The 21091-nt window shown below is 44.5% G+C and overlaps 1 protein-coding gene across 2 annotated transcripts in view; it reads right to left on the reverse strand.

Moving 5' to 3' along the window:
- Cabcoco1 (ciliary associated calcium binding coiled-coil 1) overlaps positions 1 to 21091 on the reverse strand; it is a 110966-nt gene that overhangs the window by 62203 nt on the left and 27672 nt on the right. For both annotated transcript variants that reach the window (NM_028491.1, XM_006514216.4), the window contains exon 5: positions 16539 to 16611. In NM_028491.1, coding sequence (NP_082767.1) covers positions 16539 to 16611 — 73 coding nt within the window. The remainder of the gene's footprint in view (positions 1 to 16538; positions 16612 to 21091) is intronic.

Raw genomic sequence — 21091 nt, forward strand, 5'->3', positions numbered from 1 at the left:
TGTACTGTATACAGATGCACACCCACATACACAAAAGTATTCTATCCCAGTACCTCTTTTCCATTAATAGTATGGAATCCCACTCAGGGATTAGGAAAATATAAATATGTCAATGCATGAGTGGGGACCCTTAGCATGGTCTCTGTCACAAGCTTGGTTCCAAGCACACCATACTCCCCGGAGTTGGCTTAGAGTGCAGAGTCAGTCCCCTGGTGACCAGTTATAGTGGAGACCCTCTCTCGGGCATCATTCACATCTTGATGAGGGCATTGTTAGTGGTGATGGTCAGGAAACAGTAAACTGTGTATATGGGCATTTAACTTCTTGAGCTGTCAGGATCTTTCCTTCAGTTGTAGGGCTCATCAACCTAATTCTCTGCTGGACAGCGATGGGTGAGTTAAGCTGTCAGTCAACCAACTGAGCAGACTGGTGGCTAATTCCGTTCCTGGGTGAAGTAGACAGATTCTCAGGTTCCACATGAACATACCAGCACTTGCACCCTGCCCAAGCTTCTACTCAGCTCTCTCCCCTTATAGATCCTGATTCCATCCCAGCCTTTCCTCGACTCCTGCACAGTGTTATCTGTACTACATGCACACACACAAACGCTATCTGTTTGTCTTTCTCTCAAACTTCTAAGAAAGAAAAAAACCCTAACTCAGTGTACAATAGTGATTGAGGTGGACTGAGCAGAGGGGCTGTTTGTAGAAGACTGGCTTGGAGGGAAAATGATGACATTATGCACCTCTGCTCATCCCTGGAGTTATCAGGGTCAGGGATGGAGCAGATTCCCCTATCCAGAGAGAAGAGGTCCAAATAAGTATTGTGGTTGCCTGTGGAGGAGTGTAAAATGACCGTGACTTCAGCAGCAAGGCAGCAGAGAGTAAAACCACTTCTTTCTCACTGTCCTGGTTTATGTCCCCAGTGACCCAGATAAGAGTCCCAAGGAGGAAGAGGAAGAACAGAAGGAAGAGGGGCATGGAGAGGAGGAGAGGGAAGAGGAAGAAAAGGAGGAAGGACAGGAGGAAGAGGAGAACAGAGATGAGGAAGGGAAGGAGGAGGAAGAAGAAAAGGAGAAGTAGAAGTAGGAGGAGGAGGAGGAGGAGGAGGAGGAGGAGGAGGAGGAGGAGGAGAAGAAGAAGAAGAAGAAGAAGAAGAAGAAGAAGAAGAAGAAGAAGAAGAAGAAGAAGAAGAAGAAGAAGAAGAAGAAGAAGAAGAAGAAGCAGCAGCAGCAGCAGCTTATTTAATAAGGGTTCTCATGCAGTGTAAAACTGAGGATCATGGCAGGGTAAGAGAGGGGTAAGACAAATCTAGAAAAATAAACAGAAGATGCCCAAGCTTTGTTCTGTTACATGTATTTTTTTTTTTAATGTACACAGCTCATATGTTGAGTCGTTTGTCTGCCTTTGTTTAGTGAAAACAGAACAATTAAATATTTGGAACTTTAGCCAAAGAGCTTATCTGAAGGGAATGTTTAACTTTTGGAAAAAAAGTGCATTTCTAGCAGTTATGCTAATTTGTGCTTAATGATCATTTTATTTCAAATACATTCATTATTTATCAGGGGCTAATGAACCACATTTCCCCTCTCTCTCCTCAGCTTTGGCTGTAATTTAATACATGTAGCGTGTCCATTTTCACACACTGTGTGTTCGGGGAAGCACACGTAATAGATTAGCATTATTTACCGTGTGAATGAGACCATTGGGAGGCTCTTGGGTGGAAAGTAAAGAAGTTGAAAGGGTTGTAAAAGTGATGAATATTTAAAATAACTTTGCTACGATGTTATTTATGCCATACTTAATTTTTTAAGGAGTGTATGTTTGGAAGGCAATAAAGGCAAACTACGGCCTATTTTGTGTGTTAACTGTTGAAACTTTGGAGCATTATCAACACGTCACTTAGGGCTCGACTCTACAAGTGGGAGCCACAATCTTCCATTCCAAAGTGACATTTTGTGTGTTAACTGTTGAAACTTGTGATGCTTATCAACATGTCACTTAGGGCTCAACCCTATAAGTGGGCACCAAAACCCTTCATTCCAGAGTGACTCTATCACCTATCCATCAAGCATCTGGGACAATGATTAACCATACAGCCATCTTCCAGGGTTCCACAGTCTTCAAAGTGGTACCTATCTCCTCCGGCTGCTTGGAAGTGTGCGTGGTTTGAGAGTTAACATATTTGGATATACCAGGCAAATGGCAAATGTTCTCCTAACTTGCCTTGCCTGGGATTTGTGCCCAGTTTTGGACTTTATCCTGTGAGCTCTGCCCAGTACCACTGGGTTCAAGTGGATTCCCACCATCCACTGATCCTAGACCAGAAAACCTGCTGATCCAGCTTGTTCTACTAACCTGCATCTTTCCTTTGTGAAGTATATTCTCATGGACTTAGCAAATGGATGTCAGTTTCTGTTGCCAGTGTTCTCAGGGCAAGCAACCAAGGCTGTAGTACAAGCTTACATCAGAGAGTTGTAGTAAAAATATCTTTACTGGAAATTATGGACCACAAACACTAAACCTCAAAGTATGTGTAAGGATGGAAGGCACACACATTTGCTCAGTAAACGTGATAACCATGTAGCATAGGACTGCATGCAACACCCAGACTTCGAAATACTTATCAACTAGGGACTGTGTCTTACATCAAGGCCATTGGTAGGTTTTCTTTGCATCATGGCCCAGCTTGTGTGGGAACAGAGGTGCATATTGGCTTTTGTAGAAGTAAAGGACGATGTAGCTCAGCTTGGTATCTAACAGGTTCAGATGGGAGGGAAAGTGCTTTGGCTTTCAGGTCAAAGCCTTGTTTATAGAACGATTAGCTCTGGACACTTAGGTATGTCTCTCTGGTTTTCTTTCTTTTCTTTCTTTCCCTTTCTTTCTTTCTTTCTTTCTTTCTTTCTTTCTTTCTTTCTTCCTTCCTTCCTTCCTTCCTTCCTTCCTTCCTTCCTTTCCTTCCTTCCTTCCTTCCTTCCTTCCTTCCTTCCTTCCTTCCTTCCTTCCTTCCTTCCTTCCTTTTTCTTTCTTTCTTTCTTTCTTTCTTTCTTTCTTTCTTTCTTTCTTTCTTTCTTTCTTTCTTTCTTTCTTATTAGATATTTTCTTTATTTACATTTCAAATGTTATCCTGAAAGTTCCCTATATCCTCCCCCAACCCTGCTCCCTTACCCACCCACTCCCACTTCTTGGCCCTGGCATTCCCCTGTACTGGGGCATATAAAATTTGCAAGACCTAGGGGCCTCTCTTCCCAATGATGGCCAACTAGGCCATCTTCTGCTACATATGCAGCTAGAGACATGAGCTCTGGGGCTACTGGTTAGTTCATATTGTTGTTCCACCTATGGGGTTGCAGACCCCTTCAGCTCCTTGGGTACTTTCTCTAGCTCCTCCATTGGGGGGCCCTGTGTTCCATCCTATAGATGACTATGAGCATCTACTTGTCTCTCTGGTTTTCAGTGTGAGTCATTAAGATATCAATCAATTAGTCAGTCAATCAATCAATCAATCAATCAATCAATCAAGGGATGGTGGTTTCTTCATATAAGCCAAAAGAGACTGGCAGTCAAGTTGTGCGTCGATGTTTGCTGAGCATCTTTTATGTGCAGTGGTGTTGAACTGAATATCTGAACTAGAATCAGCAGTTGTTTTTAAGAGGGATGGGCAGGAGACCATCCAAGGCAGTATGGACAGGAACAGACAAGTAGGGATACAGAGAGATGAGACCTAGCATTTCCAGTTGGGTTGCTTCAGGCATGAAGGAGACAGGCATATGTTATCTGGGGATTTGTAACAAATTACCCCAAACATGACCACTTAAAATGGATGTTTAGAGACATGTAGTCCTGTGTAACTGGCACCACAGGACGGGTCTACCAGGATTTTGCCTCAAGGACTCTTACGGTTGTGATCAAGTGATCAACAAGACCTACAGCTCTTACTAGGCTCAGCCAGGAGGGGTCTCTTCCAAGCCCATGAACATGACACTGTGAGATGCTGTGGGACCTCTGCAGAGGTTTCTGAGTGCCCCCATGTCACAGAACAGGCAACAATGCACAGATGTGAAGAAAGCCACCACATACACCTATTGTGTAGCAGTTTCCTCTAAGATGGGTACCTTTCAGCTTAAGGAAGCTCTGTAAGACAGAGTAGATGACTCAAAGTAGCTACAGGAAGTCTCTAAAACTGACCTAATTCACAAGGCCTCTCCTTCCCAGAGTAAGCAATAAAGATAGCTGAGGGTCACTCTCAGACAAGACACGCTGCAAAGAAGTTTCTGAGACCTGAGCAGTTACCAGGAAGAAGCAGAAACAAGCCTATTTGCCTGGAAACTGTGTAGACCAACTGAGCCACCTGAAAGTAACACTCCACAATCTGTTGAGCTGCCTACAGGCTGTCAGTGAGCTCCAGGTTCCCAGCTTTTGTGAGCTGTCACACATGCTGGGAAGGCCTTTGTTGATACAGCTGTCTTCGAGTCTTTTCTCTTCCTAAAGGTAACCGCTCAGCCATACTCCAGTAATTACTCCCAAGAAAGCCCACTGGCTCACTAAGTTGGACTTTGGTGGGATCCATACTCTGGTCTATCCTGGGTTTCAGTCCGTTTGTGTTGCAACTCTGACAGCTGGAAACGTCTTGTCACGTGACAAGACAGTGGTGTCCCATTCAGCCACTACAAAGAATGAAACCATGTGTTTTCTAAAAAAGGGTCAGGAGTCCTTCAGGTTAAAAGGGAACAGCCAGGCTTGGGGAGACAATAGATTGTACATTTCCTCTTATACATGTAATTGAGTGTTTCAGAGAAGATGGGAAAGTGGAGGAACGCTACTTGAGAAGGTGAGGAGGACCCGCACAAGGGGAGGCTGAGAGTAAATATAATGACATTACATTATTTATGCATAAAATATCATGAGATATTCCCAGTTAATACACACTAATGAATGAGAGGGGTCACAGGGAGAGCACCCAAGAGGGCAGCATAGTCTCTGTATAGACTAACTTTGGAAGAAGTGTCCCAACCCTTCCACCCAGTGCTAGAAGCCTGACACTGTGTTCCGCACTCTTTTGAGGCAGGAGTGTGAATTTTAAATGATCAAATTATCGAAAAATGGAGGGGACAAGATGGAGAAGACTTGAACTCAAGCGCACAAGGCCTTGGCAGGTGATAACTGATCACCTACTGACCAGATCTGAAGCTTCACAATGTTATTCTTGCTGTAATATTTTGTAAAGTTGTTCAAGGAGTTGGCTGGAAATTGAGCATTTATTTAGTCCAAACCCTCCCCCAAATGATCTGCCGGTTCTGGTCTGTCCTTGGGAGTTCTGCGGACCAGACTGTTCCGTTTTGTATGTAGCTGCTCCTTCACGTTTGCAGGCTGACGACTGTCTTGACTGGGGGAACCTTTTATTTTTCAGAGGCTTCTGGGTCGGAGAAAATCCATGCTGCTTTCTCTTAAACATTTGGAAATGTTTTTAGCACTTGGGCCGCTCAGCCGGAGGCATGGCTCCCCACACAACATAGAAGAGGCTGCTTTGTCCGGAAATGAAATCTGGGATTATTAATGCATTCTGTGGGCCCGAGATCACACGTTGGTTCTTTTTTTCCCAAATGGCATTAGGTCCTCTACAGCCTACCATCTATTAGTCAGATAACATTTTAAGTAGCAAAATGCTGTGGCCAGAGCTCTTGTCATCTGGATCTTACTTCTATTGCCCTGGACACTGTTTGTGTTGTGTAATTTAAACAACCTGAAACCACTAAGATGATTCTCCTGCTCAGATAGCTATGGAATCTTCATCTGTGACAGAACCCTTGGCTTTAAGAAGCACGCTGCCTGATCACATGATCACAAAATGCAGCCCTTCAGAAACAACACAGGTGCTTTCATAGTGAGTGAGCCTCTGAAGAAATAAAAAGCAAGAGAGACATGAGGCTGAATAGTGAAAAGAAAGAAGATGAAGAAAAACTTTGATATTGATGCCTCTATCCTTAAAACCAAACAGCCTCACGTTTCCTATTGAAAATCATGCCAGAATACAGAGACAAAAGCAAGGAAGCCAGGCTTACCTACTACACTGCCAACATAGGGTGACTGCTACCACCAATTTGACATATGTCCCCAAGTCTGCTGTAACAACAGTTTTCTCTAATATTGGAACATTCCACCTTGCAGGGAAGCTCCATAAACAGGAAGGTAAATGACTGAAAATGGCCACCAGAAGTCCCTGAAACTGAACAGATTCACTGGGCCCCACCTTGCTGGAGTAAACTATGAAGGGAAGAACCTACCTCAGATGAGAAACAAGCCAAGCTGCAAAGAAGAGTCTTGAGGTCAGACCAGCTGCTTTGAAGAAACAGAAACATCCCAGTTGCCTGGCTGAGGTTTAGATCAGAGAAAGGACATTCTCCAACCTGTTGAGCTGCCTGCAGGCTGTGAAGTGTGGGCTTTGGTGATGCGGCTGCCTTTGAGTCATTTCTGCTCCTGTAAGTAACCCCTCACACACACTTCTATAAGCAGTCCCAATACAACTCACTGTTTGACAGAGATGGACTTTGCTCGTATCCATACTTTGGTTTGTTGTAGCCTTCCTATCTGTGGTTGAATGGGCGTGAGTACTGCATTTCCTCAGAAACAGTTTTGTCACACAACGTAATTGGTGCCCAAACAAGGGCATGGCTTAGATGACTTGGGGAGGAATGAGTAGATGGTAGAGGAGCATGCAACGGAGGTTTGTTAGTGTGCCTCTGTGCTGTGACAGTGGATGCACAGTTCTTGGTGTGAGTGGTGAGACATGCATCTGAGGCTGAGGACTAGGAGTGTCTGTGGGCAGAATCCCAAGATGGCAGTCTTTGTCTATGTGCTATGGGGTGCTATGTGTGTCTGCTGGATGAATGGCATCTACCACATAAATAGAGATGCCCTGGAAACTGTTAAAGGTTAAGAGGAAATTTCACAGTCTTGGAGATTAGTGCACAAGGGTTGAGATTGTTGGCAAGCAGCTGAGGAGGTTGTCTGATATGTTTGTTTTGCATACTTAGAAATGTACCCGAGGCCAAAATGGCGGCTGACAAGGTTTAATTTGTGTACAGCAGGCACCTGTTTACATAAAGGAGTAATTGGAATGAGAAAGGAAGATTCGGCTACCATCCTCCATGTAAGCCTGTGGCTTGGCAAGTAAATTAAATAAATGCAGATGGAGGTGTTGGCTTGATACTTAAGGCATGGGGGCCAGAAAGAAAAGAGTACAAGTTAGATCTGCACTTAAACAAACCCTTCCTGGGATCTAAGAACTTGGAACCCATGGGAAGATTCAGAGAATGAGGAGAACATAGTAAAAAATCAGTGGATGATATCCTAAGGATCTGATCTTTAAGAGGAAAAAAAAATTCATGACCCAACATAAGGATGGCAGCCTTAACAATGACCCTGTCCAAGAACCCAGGGTGATCAGGAAATGCTCAGGGCTTGAGCTTCTGAAATTAGGGGAGCCATTTTAAGCAAGCAGTGAGAAAGTCTGCTGCAGCCTGGCTTGTGAGGGCATAGCACATGGGAACAGATGGGATCAGCCTGAACATTGTGGAGACAGAAAAACCAAGCCATGTGACTTCCTATCTTCCCCCTTAAGGCAAAGGTGGTATAGCCTGAGACAGGGTGAGTGAAGTCAGTCCCTGATGGACCAGCTTATCAGAGCCTTTAGTTGGCTATCCTCATCCAAGGTTCCCTCAAGCAGAAGGGTCTGGAGGAGCATAAAGGAGAGGCTGTGGAGGGAGCTGATAGTGTAAGAGACAAGAATAAGAGAAGCTGTAGTGGAACTCCGGGTCACTGGGCCAGAGAGAACTGTTTGCAGAGGGGTTCAAGGAAAGGCTGATCCAGTAAGGGACCTCAAGGTTGATGCGGAGTTTTAACAGCTTTGCTGAGCCCTTTAGCAGTGCAAGATCTTTCTAAGTAGGAAAGTCTTTGGCAGACTTAATGACTTAGGCTAGCTTGAAGAGAGCCCACAAGGTGAGAGAGCATGGTAGAACAGACAGCAAACGGTAAAGCAGAGGGAGAGGTCTGGCTGGCTCAGGCAAAGACAAAGGTGGCCAAGATTCCTGTCAAATCAGAGATCCCAAAGAAAGAACTGGTAGCCAAATACGGTGCCAACCAGCTTCCTGAGGGCCGGAGAGTCTTGTCCCACCAGCAGGTAATCACAGTGACACACAGAGATGTGAGATGAACCAGAATTTCAAATCCAATAGGCATGTCTCACTGGTCGTCTAATTAGATGTCTAACATGACGTGAATATTGTTCCAGGTCATGACCTCATTTCCGGGACACTTCTTCATCACCACAGAGTTGTTTGTGGGTACCATTTAGGAGGTGGAGGCAGGAAGAACTGGAGTTCAAGGTAATCCACAGCTAAAGAGTGAGTTCAAGGTCAGCCTAGGATGCATAAGCCCTTGTTTCAAATACGAAAACCACGGCAGGTGGCAGGTGAGAGGATTCAGAAGGTAAGACGCTTGCTGCCGAACTTGAGGACCCAAGTTCTAACCCTGGGGCCCTTTGACTCTGGCAATTTGTCCTCAGACCCTTTGTCTATATGCACACAAAATAAAACAAATAAAAAGTTTTTTTTCCCTCCCTCCCTCCTTGCCTGCCTGCTGAAGAAATGGCTCAGTATTGCAGAACAATTGCTGCTTCCAGAGGTGTTTTTGTTTTGTTTTGTTTTGTTTTGTTTTGTTTTGTTTTGTTTTGTTTTGTTTTGTTTGCACCCATGACAGAAAGCTCATAATGCCTAAAACTCCAGACCCAGGGCATCCAACACCCTATTCTGGCCTCCATTGGCTCTCAAACATGGGTGTACATAACCATAAACAGACCCTTCCAAGCCCCTGAGTGTAAACACACACACTCTCTCTCTCTCTCTCTCTCTCTCTCTCTCTCTCTCTCTCTCTCTCTCTCTCTCTCTCTGTCCTGATAAAGGACATTTAAGCATGTCACAATCTATGTTACTTTTTCAATATTGCAGGCAAATGCAGATGTACACGCTCATATTTCTGCCCTTTGTCTGGCTATGCACTTGAGATAAACTCAGGGAACTACAGACCTGGATGAAAGGGGACCACGTTTCAACAATACCCAGTTGTCAGTAGAATGCGAACCCATTTATTTCTGTTCCTGTCGGTCCAGTGGGGGTGCTTTTTACCACACTCTCACAAGAGAGGATGCCGCAGATTAAACTTTTCAGAATGTAGACATTTTGATTGACATTTCTTTCTTTCCTAGGGTGGGAGATTTGAGGAAAGGTCTCTCTATCGCCCCAGCTCACCGTAAACTCACCGTCTATCCAGGCTTGCCCTCAAATTGTGACAGTCCTGTATGCTCCTAACACCACATCCACCACGTGGGACTTTTAATTTGCCTTTCCTTGAGAACTGAAAATGTTGAAAATCTTGGCATGAGTTTATCGGCTATTTAAGTGTCTTCTTGTACATATATGCTTTTTTAAAAATATCTTTTTAAAATTATATATCTGTGCCTGTGTCTGTGTTAGAGTGCCTGCCGAGGTCAGAGGATGTCAGATACCTTGCAGCTGGAGTTGCAGGTACTTGAGCTGCTTCACACGGTTGCTGTGAACAGAGCTCAGGTCCTCTGAAAGCACAGGGCAGGCTCTTAAGTGCAGGGCCACCTCTGCAGCCCCATAAACACACTTTTGATATTTCCTTCAGGCAGGCAGGCGTCATCGGGTGGGCACAAGACTTTTGTATTAATCTGTGACATGAAATTGCAGACAATAGCAACAGAGTTACTTCCTTTCTGTCGCTTATTTATATCACAGATTTCGCCTTACAAGTTTGGTTTTTCTATTTGTCTAAGTAACCTCCTACCCCCAGATATGCGTTAAAAATTCTGATGTAGGCAAAGACATCTGGGATCTTGACATTTCAAAAGGTGTTCCATATAAAAGAAAAATTTCATGATTAAACATGAATAGCAGAAACATATTTTCTTTTAAGGGCAGCTTCTGAGCCCTTGGTAAAAGATTCGGGGAATGAACATTTATAATTTAAAGACTGACGTAGGTTTCTCACTGGACAAACAAAATCATATTTCGCAAATGTGACGTTTTTCAAACCAGAAGATGAAATTCTGCTTTCATTGCTCTTCACCATTAAATGTGGTAAAATTTGGAGCACTGGTTGAATGCAGGTAGGCCCATATGGAGCATACCAAGAGAAGTGATAATGGCTGGTCTATACTAAGCGCCATGGTTGAGAGCTAGGGTTTGAGAAGTTAGCTTCTGAGGCAGAACACAGGGTTGCAGATCTCCATCAAGGGTGTCAGCACTGAGGGCAGAAACCTAGCAGTGGTAACAATTCTCTGACTTTCCCTCCCTCCCTCCCTCCCTCCCTCCCTCCCTCCCTCCCTCCCTCTCTTCCATAACAATGTCTCTAAAGCTGCACAGTGAAGGAATAATAGCTTTGGATTGGTCAAGAAATGTTGCTCAGTAACTGAGGCCTTATACATCCGGGCAGAGGAGAGGGTGGGGCATGTGATTGCCAAAATCCCAGGCTTGTTCATTCAGAGACAGGGCTGCCAAGGAGTCTCTGAGATGGATGCTACAGTGATCCAGGTGGGCAGGAACACTTGAGTGGCAGGCTCAAGAGCTGAGGAGCCAGGCGAGCTGCTATGGAAACCATCTTTAAATTATGCACCTGCCATTTATCAATTGTTTGGCTGGAGACAAATTTGCCCAAATTTCTCAGAGACGATTGATATTTAAGGGAGAGTGATTGTTTTTCAGAGCTTGGAGGGAAAAGCCGAGAGTGAGGTTTGATGAATTGTAGGCTGAAACATCGACCACTTTCTTTAAGTGACAGATTCTCTGGTCACTTTGTCACGCATGCCAGGCTGGGCAGATAAAGTTATTTCAACACAACAGTTTCTGATGGATTTTTTTTTCTCAGCACACTTCCTATTCCACTGGGTCAAACACATTACATGCATTGTGATATTTTTTTTTTTCAGAAGCTTGCTAATGGGCTAATTTAAGACAGAAACCTTTTTCAAGATAAAGAAAATCATCTGTGTAAGTTTGGGCATTAATTTTAAAGATTTATTTTATTTTTAATTGTGTATTTATTTTTGGTCAGCGAGTGGGTATATGTATGTGAGTGTAGGTGCTGGAGGTAGCCACAGGGATTGGATTCCCCTGGAGTTGTAGTTACACGGTATTGTGATTTTCATAGGTGTATTTTAAGGAAAGACTCAAGAAGGAAGGGTACTGGTAGCTACCCTTCAATTACCTCTTCCTTTCCAAATCTATCCAGACTTGAATGCTGTTTGCATTGCTCTCTTATCCACAAGACAGTGGCGGCAGCCGATGTTACTGAGGCTTCCTGTTTGGTTTATCTGACTTCATACGATAAATGAATAAAAGAAATTTTACGTTTCTGTCTTGGTCTTTTTCACCCTCCAACTACAATGTCATTAACACCCATAATCTGGGTGGCTTTTGAAATCAGAGGGAGGAAAAATGTTTTCTTTATTTTGTGTTTGCTTAAGAGCATGGACTCAGAACAACCGCTGAGCTGGAAGAGCTCCGAATTCCTGTATTTGCTGACCTGAACTGGTATTACTTTGGGATTTGAAAGTCTGCCAAAGTATAACTTCAGGCAAAGTAGGCACTTAGGTGTATTTATGATTCTCTTTAAATATCTCCACACATCTATTACATGTATATAATAGTCACATCCGGGCACAGCATTGCTTGTAAGGGCTGGGTTTCTGCCAATGGCTACATGGGATGTGCCATGGCCTGCACTGTGACCACATATGCTACAGTGGGAATGGCTTCCGTGGTGCTACACTGGCGGCTCGGTGGCACTAGGGGCATCCGAGTGGCAGAGCGTCCCCTGCAGAGTAGTAACCCTGCTGGCTCCGCCTTTCCCATCTCAGTCCAGAAGTTGGGAGAAATATTGAAAGAGACCAAATCTTATGAAAATTTTCATCTCTCAAAGGCACACATTATGGGCTTGTTTAAGCACGCTCCTGCACGCATGCACATACGTGCATATACATACATCCATGCACACATGCATAACAACTTTTGCGTGTGCCTGAGATGCAAGGTCTGCTTGTTGTCACTCTGCTGAACTTAAACTGAATAAATATTTTAAGATGCCATACACAGCTCATGGTTCATGAAAACAATTCTATCTTTGTGGCGGGGGTGGGGGTGGGGATTTGGTCTGCGACAGTAGAATAGGCTGGCTCCCTGGTCTGTAAGTGACTCTTCAGCTAGACCTAGGGCTGTTGTTACAAGTTAAATATGGCAGAACAGTTGTAAAACTCTTAAATTCATGGGCTTGAGAATCCACCAGTTGTTTTCCTGTCAAGCTCCATTTAGCCTTTCTCTTGTCAAACTCAAGTGATGTCCCTCGACCAGCTGTCTATCTGTCAGGACATCAGGGTAAGTGTAAGCATACACCTAACCTTGATTTACAAAATGTTCCTTCTGTGAAATCAGCTGGGGTTCTTGTCTTTTTATACAAGTGGTGCACGAAGGCCTTTACATTGTTAAGTGCCAGCATTAATCTGGAACAGACAGGGCTAAACACCCCTTTCCGCTTCCCAGCCGGTCCCCACTTACACCCTGCTCCTTGGAGGCTTGCCACCCAAGCCCGAGGACCAGAGTTTTAGCCTCAGAACAAGCACATTAGAAGCTAGATGCGGTGACAGGTACTTCCAGTGTTGGAGGTGGCTATGCAGGACACCAAGGCTTCTGGTCCCCCAGCCTAGCCTAATTGGGGAGATCTAGGCTCCCGCAGTCTGCTTGTATTTTCTGTGATGGGTGACTTTCATGTGTGCTGGCTTCTGGTTATGGAGAAATGGCTGCTGCTGCTGGTGGTGCAGTGCAATTTTGGTTTAGAGGAGGTTAGGATTATATATTGTTGATAAAATACTCCGGAGAGAATCTTTAAGTTGAATTTAGTCCATATGAGGACTAATTTCCCCAAAGGTGATCTTTGGCATGTGGCACACACTTCTTAGGGTGACCTATACTCTCTTCTCTCACTATTTTCCCGTTCATTAAAGACCTTCTTATTTTCTCAGTGCCTTCACCTCCTTTAAAAAACTGATAGATGCTTAGGTCGAAAGCATCACCAACTGCCAGGCTTACCTTGGAGATTCATAGGTTCTTTAAAAAAAAAAAGATATATTTACTAGGGTTAAGGATGTGTATGTGTGTGGGTGTAAGCCTGTGAGATGAGTGCAGGTGCCTGGGGTGACCAGAAGAGGGCGCCAGCGTCCCCTGGAGCTGAGTAACTACTGTCCTCTGCAGAAGCAATGTGCTCTTAACTGCTGCGCCATCTCTCCAGACCCATATTCATAATGGTTTTGGGCTGATAGCTGAGATCTCACATACTTAAGTTTGAAAACAACAACAACAACAGCAGCAGCAGCAACAACAACAACAACAACAACAACAACAAAACCAAAAACATCCTGCCCTGTTTTCCTAGTTCTCAGTGGAAAGGTTAGGGCAAGGTGAATTACAGTCTGCTGATATGGTATGTGTCTGCCGCAGGTGAAGAGGCTGTTAGTGCGGGAACTCGGTTTAGAGTTTTGTATAAGGTGGAAGTCTAGCATATAGAGGGTTACCCCAGTTGATACTAAATGCTGTTTTTTTTTCCTTCTAAATACTCATATGTGCCATGTGCTAGATTTCTGCATATCCATTAGGTTTCTATTTAAATTTTATAATGATGATAACATACAATAATATTTAATCTAATGTTGAGAAATCACAGGGCCTTCCCATAACAGATGCCAGGACAGTTAGCTGAGCTTGGGCCTCTTCTTTCATGACCGTGTATGTGATATTTAAATCTCTCCTCTCAATCTCTTGCCTTCCCCCTTTCTTTTCTGAGGTGACTAATGATCATTTCTGAGCCCACCTGAGCAACCCAGAATAATTCTGCCCCGTCCCAAGTTCCTCCACTTAGTCAAATTTGCAAACTTTTAAACACTGATAATGGTTTTCTGAAGTACACGGATTAGCACACAGTCATTACTAAATGCACAGCTAGCTGGTGCTCAAATACCTGATGGTCTCTCAGCTAAGCTGAGCTTATGCTTCGAGCTGTTTCCCTGGTTGTTTGAAGGAGGACAAACTGGTCTGTTTTTCTTTCTTTCGTTTTTTCTTTTTTTCATTACTAGAACAAAGTACTCAGGGCAGACTAACTTTATGAAGATGAGTAGTTAATATGTCTCATAGTGCTAGAGATTTAGTTGCTCACTTGGCCGTGACTAAGGTGAGATCCTAATGGTAGACAGTGACACCGCGGCAAGGGTGTGTGTTGAGGGAAGAGCTCTCATCTTCCATCAAGATGTCAGCGAGATATTAGGTTCCACAATCCCTTCTGAGGATGCTCCTCTAATGACATATCCTCTCACCAGGTACTGCCCTGTTCAGGGTCTCCTCAGCTCCACAGTGTCACACTGGGGACCGGGAGCCGACATGGGTCTTTGATGGACACACTTAAACCACGTTCATGCCTCACTGTGTGCTTCGAACAAAATGTCTGGAGTACACTTGGAGGAGGGCAGTCATTTCTATCCATAGGTCCCTCCTTTTCATGTTTTCCCCCCTGTATTGTGTTTTAAAATTCCATGTCATAGGTCCAACACAACTGCACACAGTCAGGCCTGCTCACTGCATTCCCATGACACCTCTGACACTCATCTGAACCTCCCATATTCCCAGCAAATGAGTCGTTAGTGCAAAAACAGAACTTTTGACCAGTTCAAAGATCCAGCAGGAAGAACTGTCAGATAGATGTCTACCGTTTTATTATGTAACCTGTAATACTTGGCTATTCCGTTTTTGTTTGGCAGCTGCCAATTAACATGGCCTGGGTCTAATACTTAATTGGCAGATGGAATATGGGAGCATTGAATGCCATTTACAATTTTTCATTTATGATCTGGATATATCTGTGAATAGAGGCATATGTATTTCTCTCAAATCCTCTATCAACAGTTAAGAAAGAAACTCAGGTTTATCATAGATGTTTAGCTTGTTGAATCTGAAACATGCCCATGACTACCAGCATCTCTCATTTGAGCCCAGAGCTCTGGGACCAGCATAAGCAGTCAGGTAGTAGTGGCCCAGACTCCTGCTCTCTCTATTAATTATCGACCAGGTATTTGCCCCAGAAGTCATCAGAGACTTCCACAATACCACAAAGTACACGGTAGCAGCTTTTGGTGGTCCTTTCCAGTTCAGCTCTGGAAGACCCAGCGTCCTTCCATTAAGCACACTTTGTCACTCTGACCAGCTTGGGGCAAGCACCACAGACAGTAAACAAGTTGGTCCCTGTCCACCTCGTCCGTGTGACTTTTCCATGCTCGAGGATGCCATCAGACCTGGGCCTTGCAGTGCAGAGGCACACAGTAGGAGACAAATGCTGTGACATGTTCTTCCTGTACCTACACATCTGTCTCTGCCGATCTGGAAGCACTGTCACAACCCAAGCCTCCCTAGGTAGATGGTACAGGGTTAGGTCTGCCTCGTGCTTCATCTGAGGAAAGGTGGATGGAGGGTGGGGCTCCCTCTTCACCATTAATGACAATGCCTGTCACTTGTCCTTCTAGGAGGCAGAGGAGCTGCTTAGGAAGAGGGAGCACTGTCTGGAGCACTGTCTGGAGCATCCTCATCTCATTGAGATGGATCCTCACTCCCAATACTGCACTTGCGTGACTTATCTGAGAACACTTCCTGTCTTGCCATAGACTGTTCACTGTAAAACCTCCCTTCTTCCATTTGTCACCCAAATGGTTCTTTAGGGTTAATTTCAGAAGGTCCCTGTCCTGTGTGACACTACGGACTGTCACATGTTAGGGAAAAGCAGCATGTGACCTCCTCCTTGGGGGAACATTCCCGTTGAGCTGCTTGACTATATGAACCCACAGGAGACACGGGAGGAATTCACAAGGATGATGGATGTTTGGGTAATGGGAGCCAAAATTTAGCAAGGGAAGGTCAGTTGAAACTAAGGGGGGGGGGGGGAGAAAAGAGAAGATAAAACCCTCAGAGGCTGTGTGTAGAGAATGAGCTCAAATCCTTTGTTAGAAAACACAATGCCATGAATCAGGCTTGCTCCAGGGAGGAAGTGAGGTTTGAAGCAGGTCTTAAAAGGGAGCAGAGGAAGACAGCAGAAAATCGGGAGAGGGAGGGAGAGGGGGGGCCTGGTCCATCTCCTGACTTTATTTGGGCTGAAACAAGAGAATGCTATTCGACAGTGGTTTGTCCAACAATCTGAAGATAGTTAAATATGCAACTAACAGTTCTCCCAACACTCAAAGACAGCTTATTTTCTTAACTGGAATTTCACCTGGCATGAGTAGAGTATTCTTGTTAGTGCCTGGTTGTAATAACGCTTCAATATGCATGACCCGGAATTGCTCTGAGCAGTTCCAGATACAGGTGCGCTAAATAGTCCAGCAGAGTGTCGTCCCCCCCCCCCCCACCCCCACCCCCCGGCTCCTTCACTCACCTCAGTCCCGATGACAATTTCTTCCCTGGTGGAGTAGAACAGAAACTCGTAGAGCCTGTAGTGCTGGAATAAGCTGAAACACAAAATACGCATGCAGCTAGTATACGTTGGCAGCGGGAGAGAAGAGAAAAATAATCTGAGGCAAAGGAATGGGGCTTTGGCCAAGCTGGAGAGAGTCAACCGAAGTACAGAAATCTTTCGCTCCCAAAGGAAGCTGCTTGGAAATACTGGGGGACTCGAGTTTTGCTTTTTAAGACACCAACAGGACTACATGGGCCTTAGAAAGTGTTAGCAGATCCATCTGTGACATGCCAGAGGGCGACCAGGGTGTGTCTAGGGTAGAGAAGCAGCCACGGCAGCCATTCTCAACCTGTGGGTTGCCATCCCTTGTGTGTGTGTGTGTGTGTGTGTGTGTGTGTGTGAGAGAGAGAGAGAGAGAGAGAGAGAGAGAGAGAGAGAGAGAGGGAGGGAGACATATCAGATATCTCAAATATCAGATATTATATTACAAACAGCAAAACTACAATTATGAAGTAGCAACTTAATGATGTCCAGGTTGGAGGTCAGCACAGCATGAAGAAGTGCATTAGAGGATCACAGCCTTGCGAAGGTTGAGGACCACTGATCTAGTGTGTTTCCTAGTTGAAACCTAGCACCCTCCCAGGAAGCTGTCAAATTCACAGCATTGGCTGTGCTTTGCTCTAGACCCGACTCAGTCCTGCTACTCACTGGGCCATTTTTTATATCCAAAACGTCTCACACCGCCAAAATGTTTCAATATTAAATCAGTCTCTAAGAACACCAGGAAAAAAATGTCCTGGCAAGGTCTAAATTTTGTTTCTGAGATGTCCGACCTCCCTGTGGGCTGTGTGGTCAAGCATCAAAGGCTGGCATACGTTAAGGCGGGTCACTTCCTTTTCTTCTCACCAGAAAGTTAGGTGACGGTCAGTGGCTACAGTCTATGGAGAGCTCAAAGTCACAAGTTTGCAAATAAATATTTCTAGTAAGTTAAGAGCTTGGTGATGTATCCTTGAGAGTTAAAAATGTTACCGAAGAGCTGACTTCTAATATCCTGTTTGTGATAATATTTGAATTTTTCTAATTCTCTTCCTGCTGGTTGGGAAAATTAATAGACTCATAATATTGCAAAATGCCCAAGAACAACAACAACAACAAAATTGTCTTAGTGGCTTTCTCCTTCACTCTGGTGCGCTTCGGCTATTTAAGAAAATTGATTTTAATATAACTGAGAAATTAACATTTGTGAAAATGTAGCTACAGAGCATATGTAATAATGGCTTCTTCTGGCTGCTGCAATGGATCAAAGTTTCAATTCATTTGAAATCAGTGGTGAAATCCTCAGGCAGCTGGGCCCCTCTGAGTTACATTAGCAGTGAGGCTCCCTAGGGGCGCAGCCCATTAAAGAGTAGTGGCTGTGTGGGCGCAGTCAAATTTCCTTTCTTCTGTACAGACCTTGAATATCTGATATATTCATCACCACTCCCAAGACTAACTTAGCTTCTGACATTGCCTTGATCTGATGGCTGGAAAAACCATGGAGATTAGGGAGCTCTGGTAATCCACTGAAGCAAAAGAAATTCAAGTCCCCCATCTTTTGTATTGGTGACCTGGAGAGACTTGTAGCGTCAGAAACATCACAGGGGCAATAACTGATATTGGGGTGTAAATGATTAAATACGTTATTTCGGAGATAGCTAGCTTGCTACTCTCTAAATCAGTGGCTCTCAACCTTCCTAATGCTGTGACCCTTTAGCACAGTTCCTCAAGTTGTGGTGACCCCCACAGAATTGTTTCCATTGCTACTTTGTAACTGAACTTGGCTACTGCTATAAACTGTAATGTAAATGATTTTTAGAGACAGCGCTTTGCCAAAGGGGTTCTGAACCACAGTTCTAAAAGAACTAGAAGAAAATTCCATTTTGCCCATCTTGGCCACCTTTTACTAGACACAGAACATAGGGTAAGAGGTTTCCACTCAGAAATGTCGTAATCTTCCAGTCTCTGTGTCCTTGTGGCATATGGGGATGGGATTGCCCCGTGTCTGCTGAGAGGATGCCATGGAAACAGCATCCATGACTTGGATATGATGGTCAACGATGAAGCAAGGAGGCAGGGTCTGGACCAGGACCAGGATGTGTACCCAGGAGAAGATATTCAAGGGGACACATCATGAAGAACCACCCTCTCCCGGCCTTTTTGCACCCTTCAGCATCTCCAGGGAGCAAATAGGGGCCTCGCCTGATGACTGAGGGACAGTTCAGCTGTGGGACCGTATTTTCTCTCTCCCATTGGGCTTCTGTTGTCTAAGCTGTCTGGCCAGTGCTATGCATTGTTGGGCACAAAGCAGAAATGGGCTGTTGTTCTTAGAGTGGGAGAGATGTGGTTCTCATGGGGGAAAGAACATTCAACTAATAAAGGGTAAACTTTTGCATTTCTAATTGCATGTATAATATATTATACATAGTCAATTAGATTGCATAAGCAGATAGCACTGTGTGTGTCTCTCTGTATGTTTATGTCCTTGTTTAGATCGTCTAAGGAGATAGAAGCACTACCCACAGTCACGTGGAGAAGAGATTTTGGGATCAGTATTTCCAGAGCATGGGTTAAAAATATATTATTTAGACTAGAGTGAGAGTGTCTAAAGAAATGTTACTGACAAGGTCAATTTTGCACCACTGTGTGACTCTTTCCTTCTCTCTGTAGCAGTCCCTCCTAGCGGGAGAGTTTTTTATAAGACTTGGGTTGACAATAAGTCATTAAGGCTGAGGAGATCCTGACACTGGGGGCTCAAGAAGTCCAGAATGAACAAGATTTCGAGGCCCCACTCCAAGGCTGGATAAACAGTAAGTAGTCACTAGAGAGAGTCACTGGTACAGCTCCCTGTCATGTTTTTCAGGGAGCTCGAAGGATGTGGCTTTCACAGTTGTCACCCATGCTGTGGGTAGGGATGGGGGTGACTCAGCTACCTTTGAGTCACCCATGTTTCTGTAAGAAATTCTAATATGCATTATTTCACTAATCTAGACTTGGGCAGGACTATTTTTTGGTCTGTCTCTTCATTCTCTCAGGTGAATAGGCACGTGTTCACGTCTCTCTGGGGATAGTCACGTGATGCACATGCCATGGGCCGTGGTGGGAAAAAAACTCTTTCTCTTAAATTGAGTATGGCTACCAGTGATTTGGTCAACAGAAAATCAGGCTGAACTGAAGCACACACGCTTTTGATAGTTTAGTCATCAGCATATTTATAAAACCTCATAATCTTGAATTGAACATGTTGTGTAATTTCACTCCTACTAAAGTTCTATTTGTGGACCCATGAGGGATTCTTAGCTGTTCTGGAAAGACTCACACTGCTTCATGCAACTCCATTATCGATACCCTAATTCCAGATACCCTAATAACTGATATTTTATCTTTTGTGTAATAGCTATATTTAAATGCAGAGATCACAATGTGGAGATTTAGCAGTATTACATTTGGATTTTCTGTATTTGACTAATCTCTTTAAATAGTCTTTTCATTACAAGATGTAAGATTGGGCATGTGGAGTTGTTCAGATGTGTGCTGAGGAACATTGCCCAGGGAGATGATGAGCTGAGACAAGGAAGGCAGCTTGTCCCACACTGTCAGAAAGGGTCATCATGGCATGCGTGGAGGCTTTGATGCTGAGCTCAGGGCTCAGCTGTAAAAATGTGCCCTGCCAGACAGACAGTGTGTATGTGCAGATGAAGGAGGAAGCCAGTGCAAATATGCATGGTCAACTTACTCTGTCCAGGGAATCTCAAACCCTAAGGGGCAGGAGGGCCTCAGGGCTCAGATTCTCACATGTGTGCACATGGCATATGTGTGCTTGAGTGTGAGCTTGTGATCCTATGTGCTTGCTTATGCTTGTGTGTGCGCGCAAGTTTGTATACATGTGTGTGCATGTCTGAGTGTGCATGTATATGTATATTCATGCATGTGCCCATGTGTATATATATATACACACACACTACACACACACACACATACATGCATATACATGTGTGTGCACATATATACAAGTGTGACATGTGTATAAGCACTCATGTGTGCATATGCATATATATGTGTGCTTGTGTGTACAGGTGTGTGTTCATGTATGAATGTGTGTGCATGTATATGTCTGTGTGTGTGTGAGTGTGCAAATTCAGGTGCGTGCAATCCGTGGTGGGTGTTAGAGGTGAGAAGACAGCCGGCGTTATTGGTCTTTAGGTGTTGGTCTTGTCCTTCACCCTGTTTGGGACATGCTGTCTCTTGTTCACTGTGTCATAGGCCAGCCTGGCTGCCCCAGAAGCTTCTAGAGATTCTCCCAGCACCACCTGCTATCTCCCTATGTGTCTATCCTGGTCTTCTAGGCATGCCTGGCTATTTTGTGGACTTGAGGATTGAAACTCAGGTCCTCGGGCTTCCACAGCAAGCATTTTACCACAGAGCCATCATCTATACCCAGACCCGAGAGCAGGCTCCCATCTATTTCTTCCTCTTGACCTACGGGGGAACTTGTC

Source organism: Mus musculus, chromosome 10, assembly GCF_000001635.26.
Source record: "Mus musculus strain C57BL/6J chromosome 10, GRCm38.p6 C57BL/6J".
Lineage (NCBI taxonomy): Eukaryota > Metazoa > Chordata > Mammalia > Rodentia > Muridae > Mus > Mus musculus.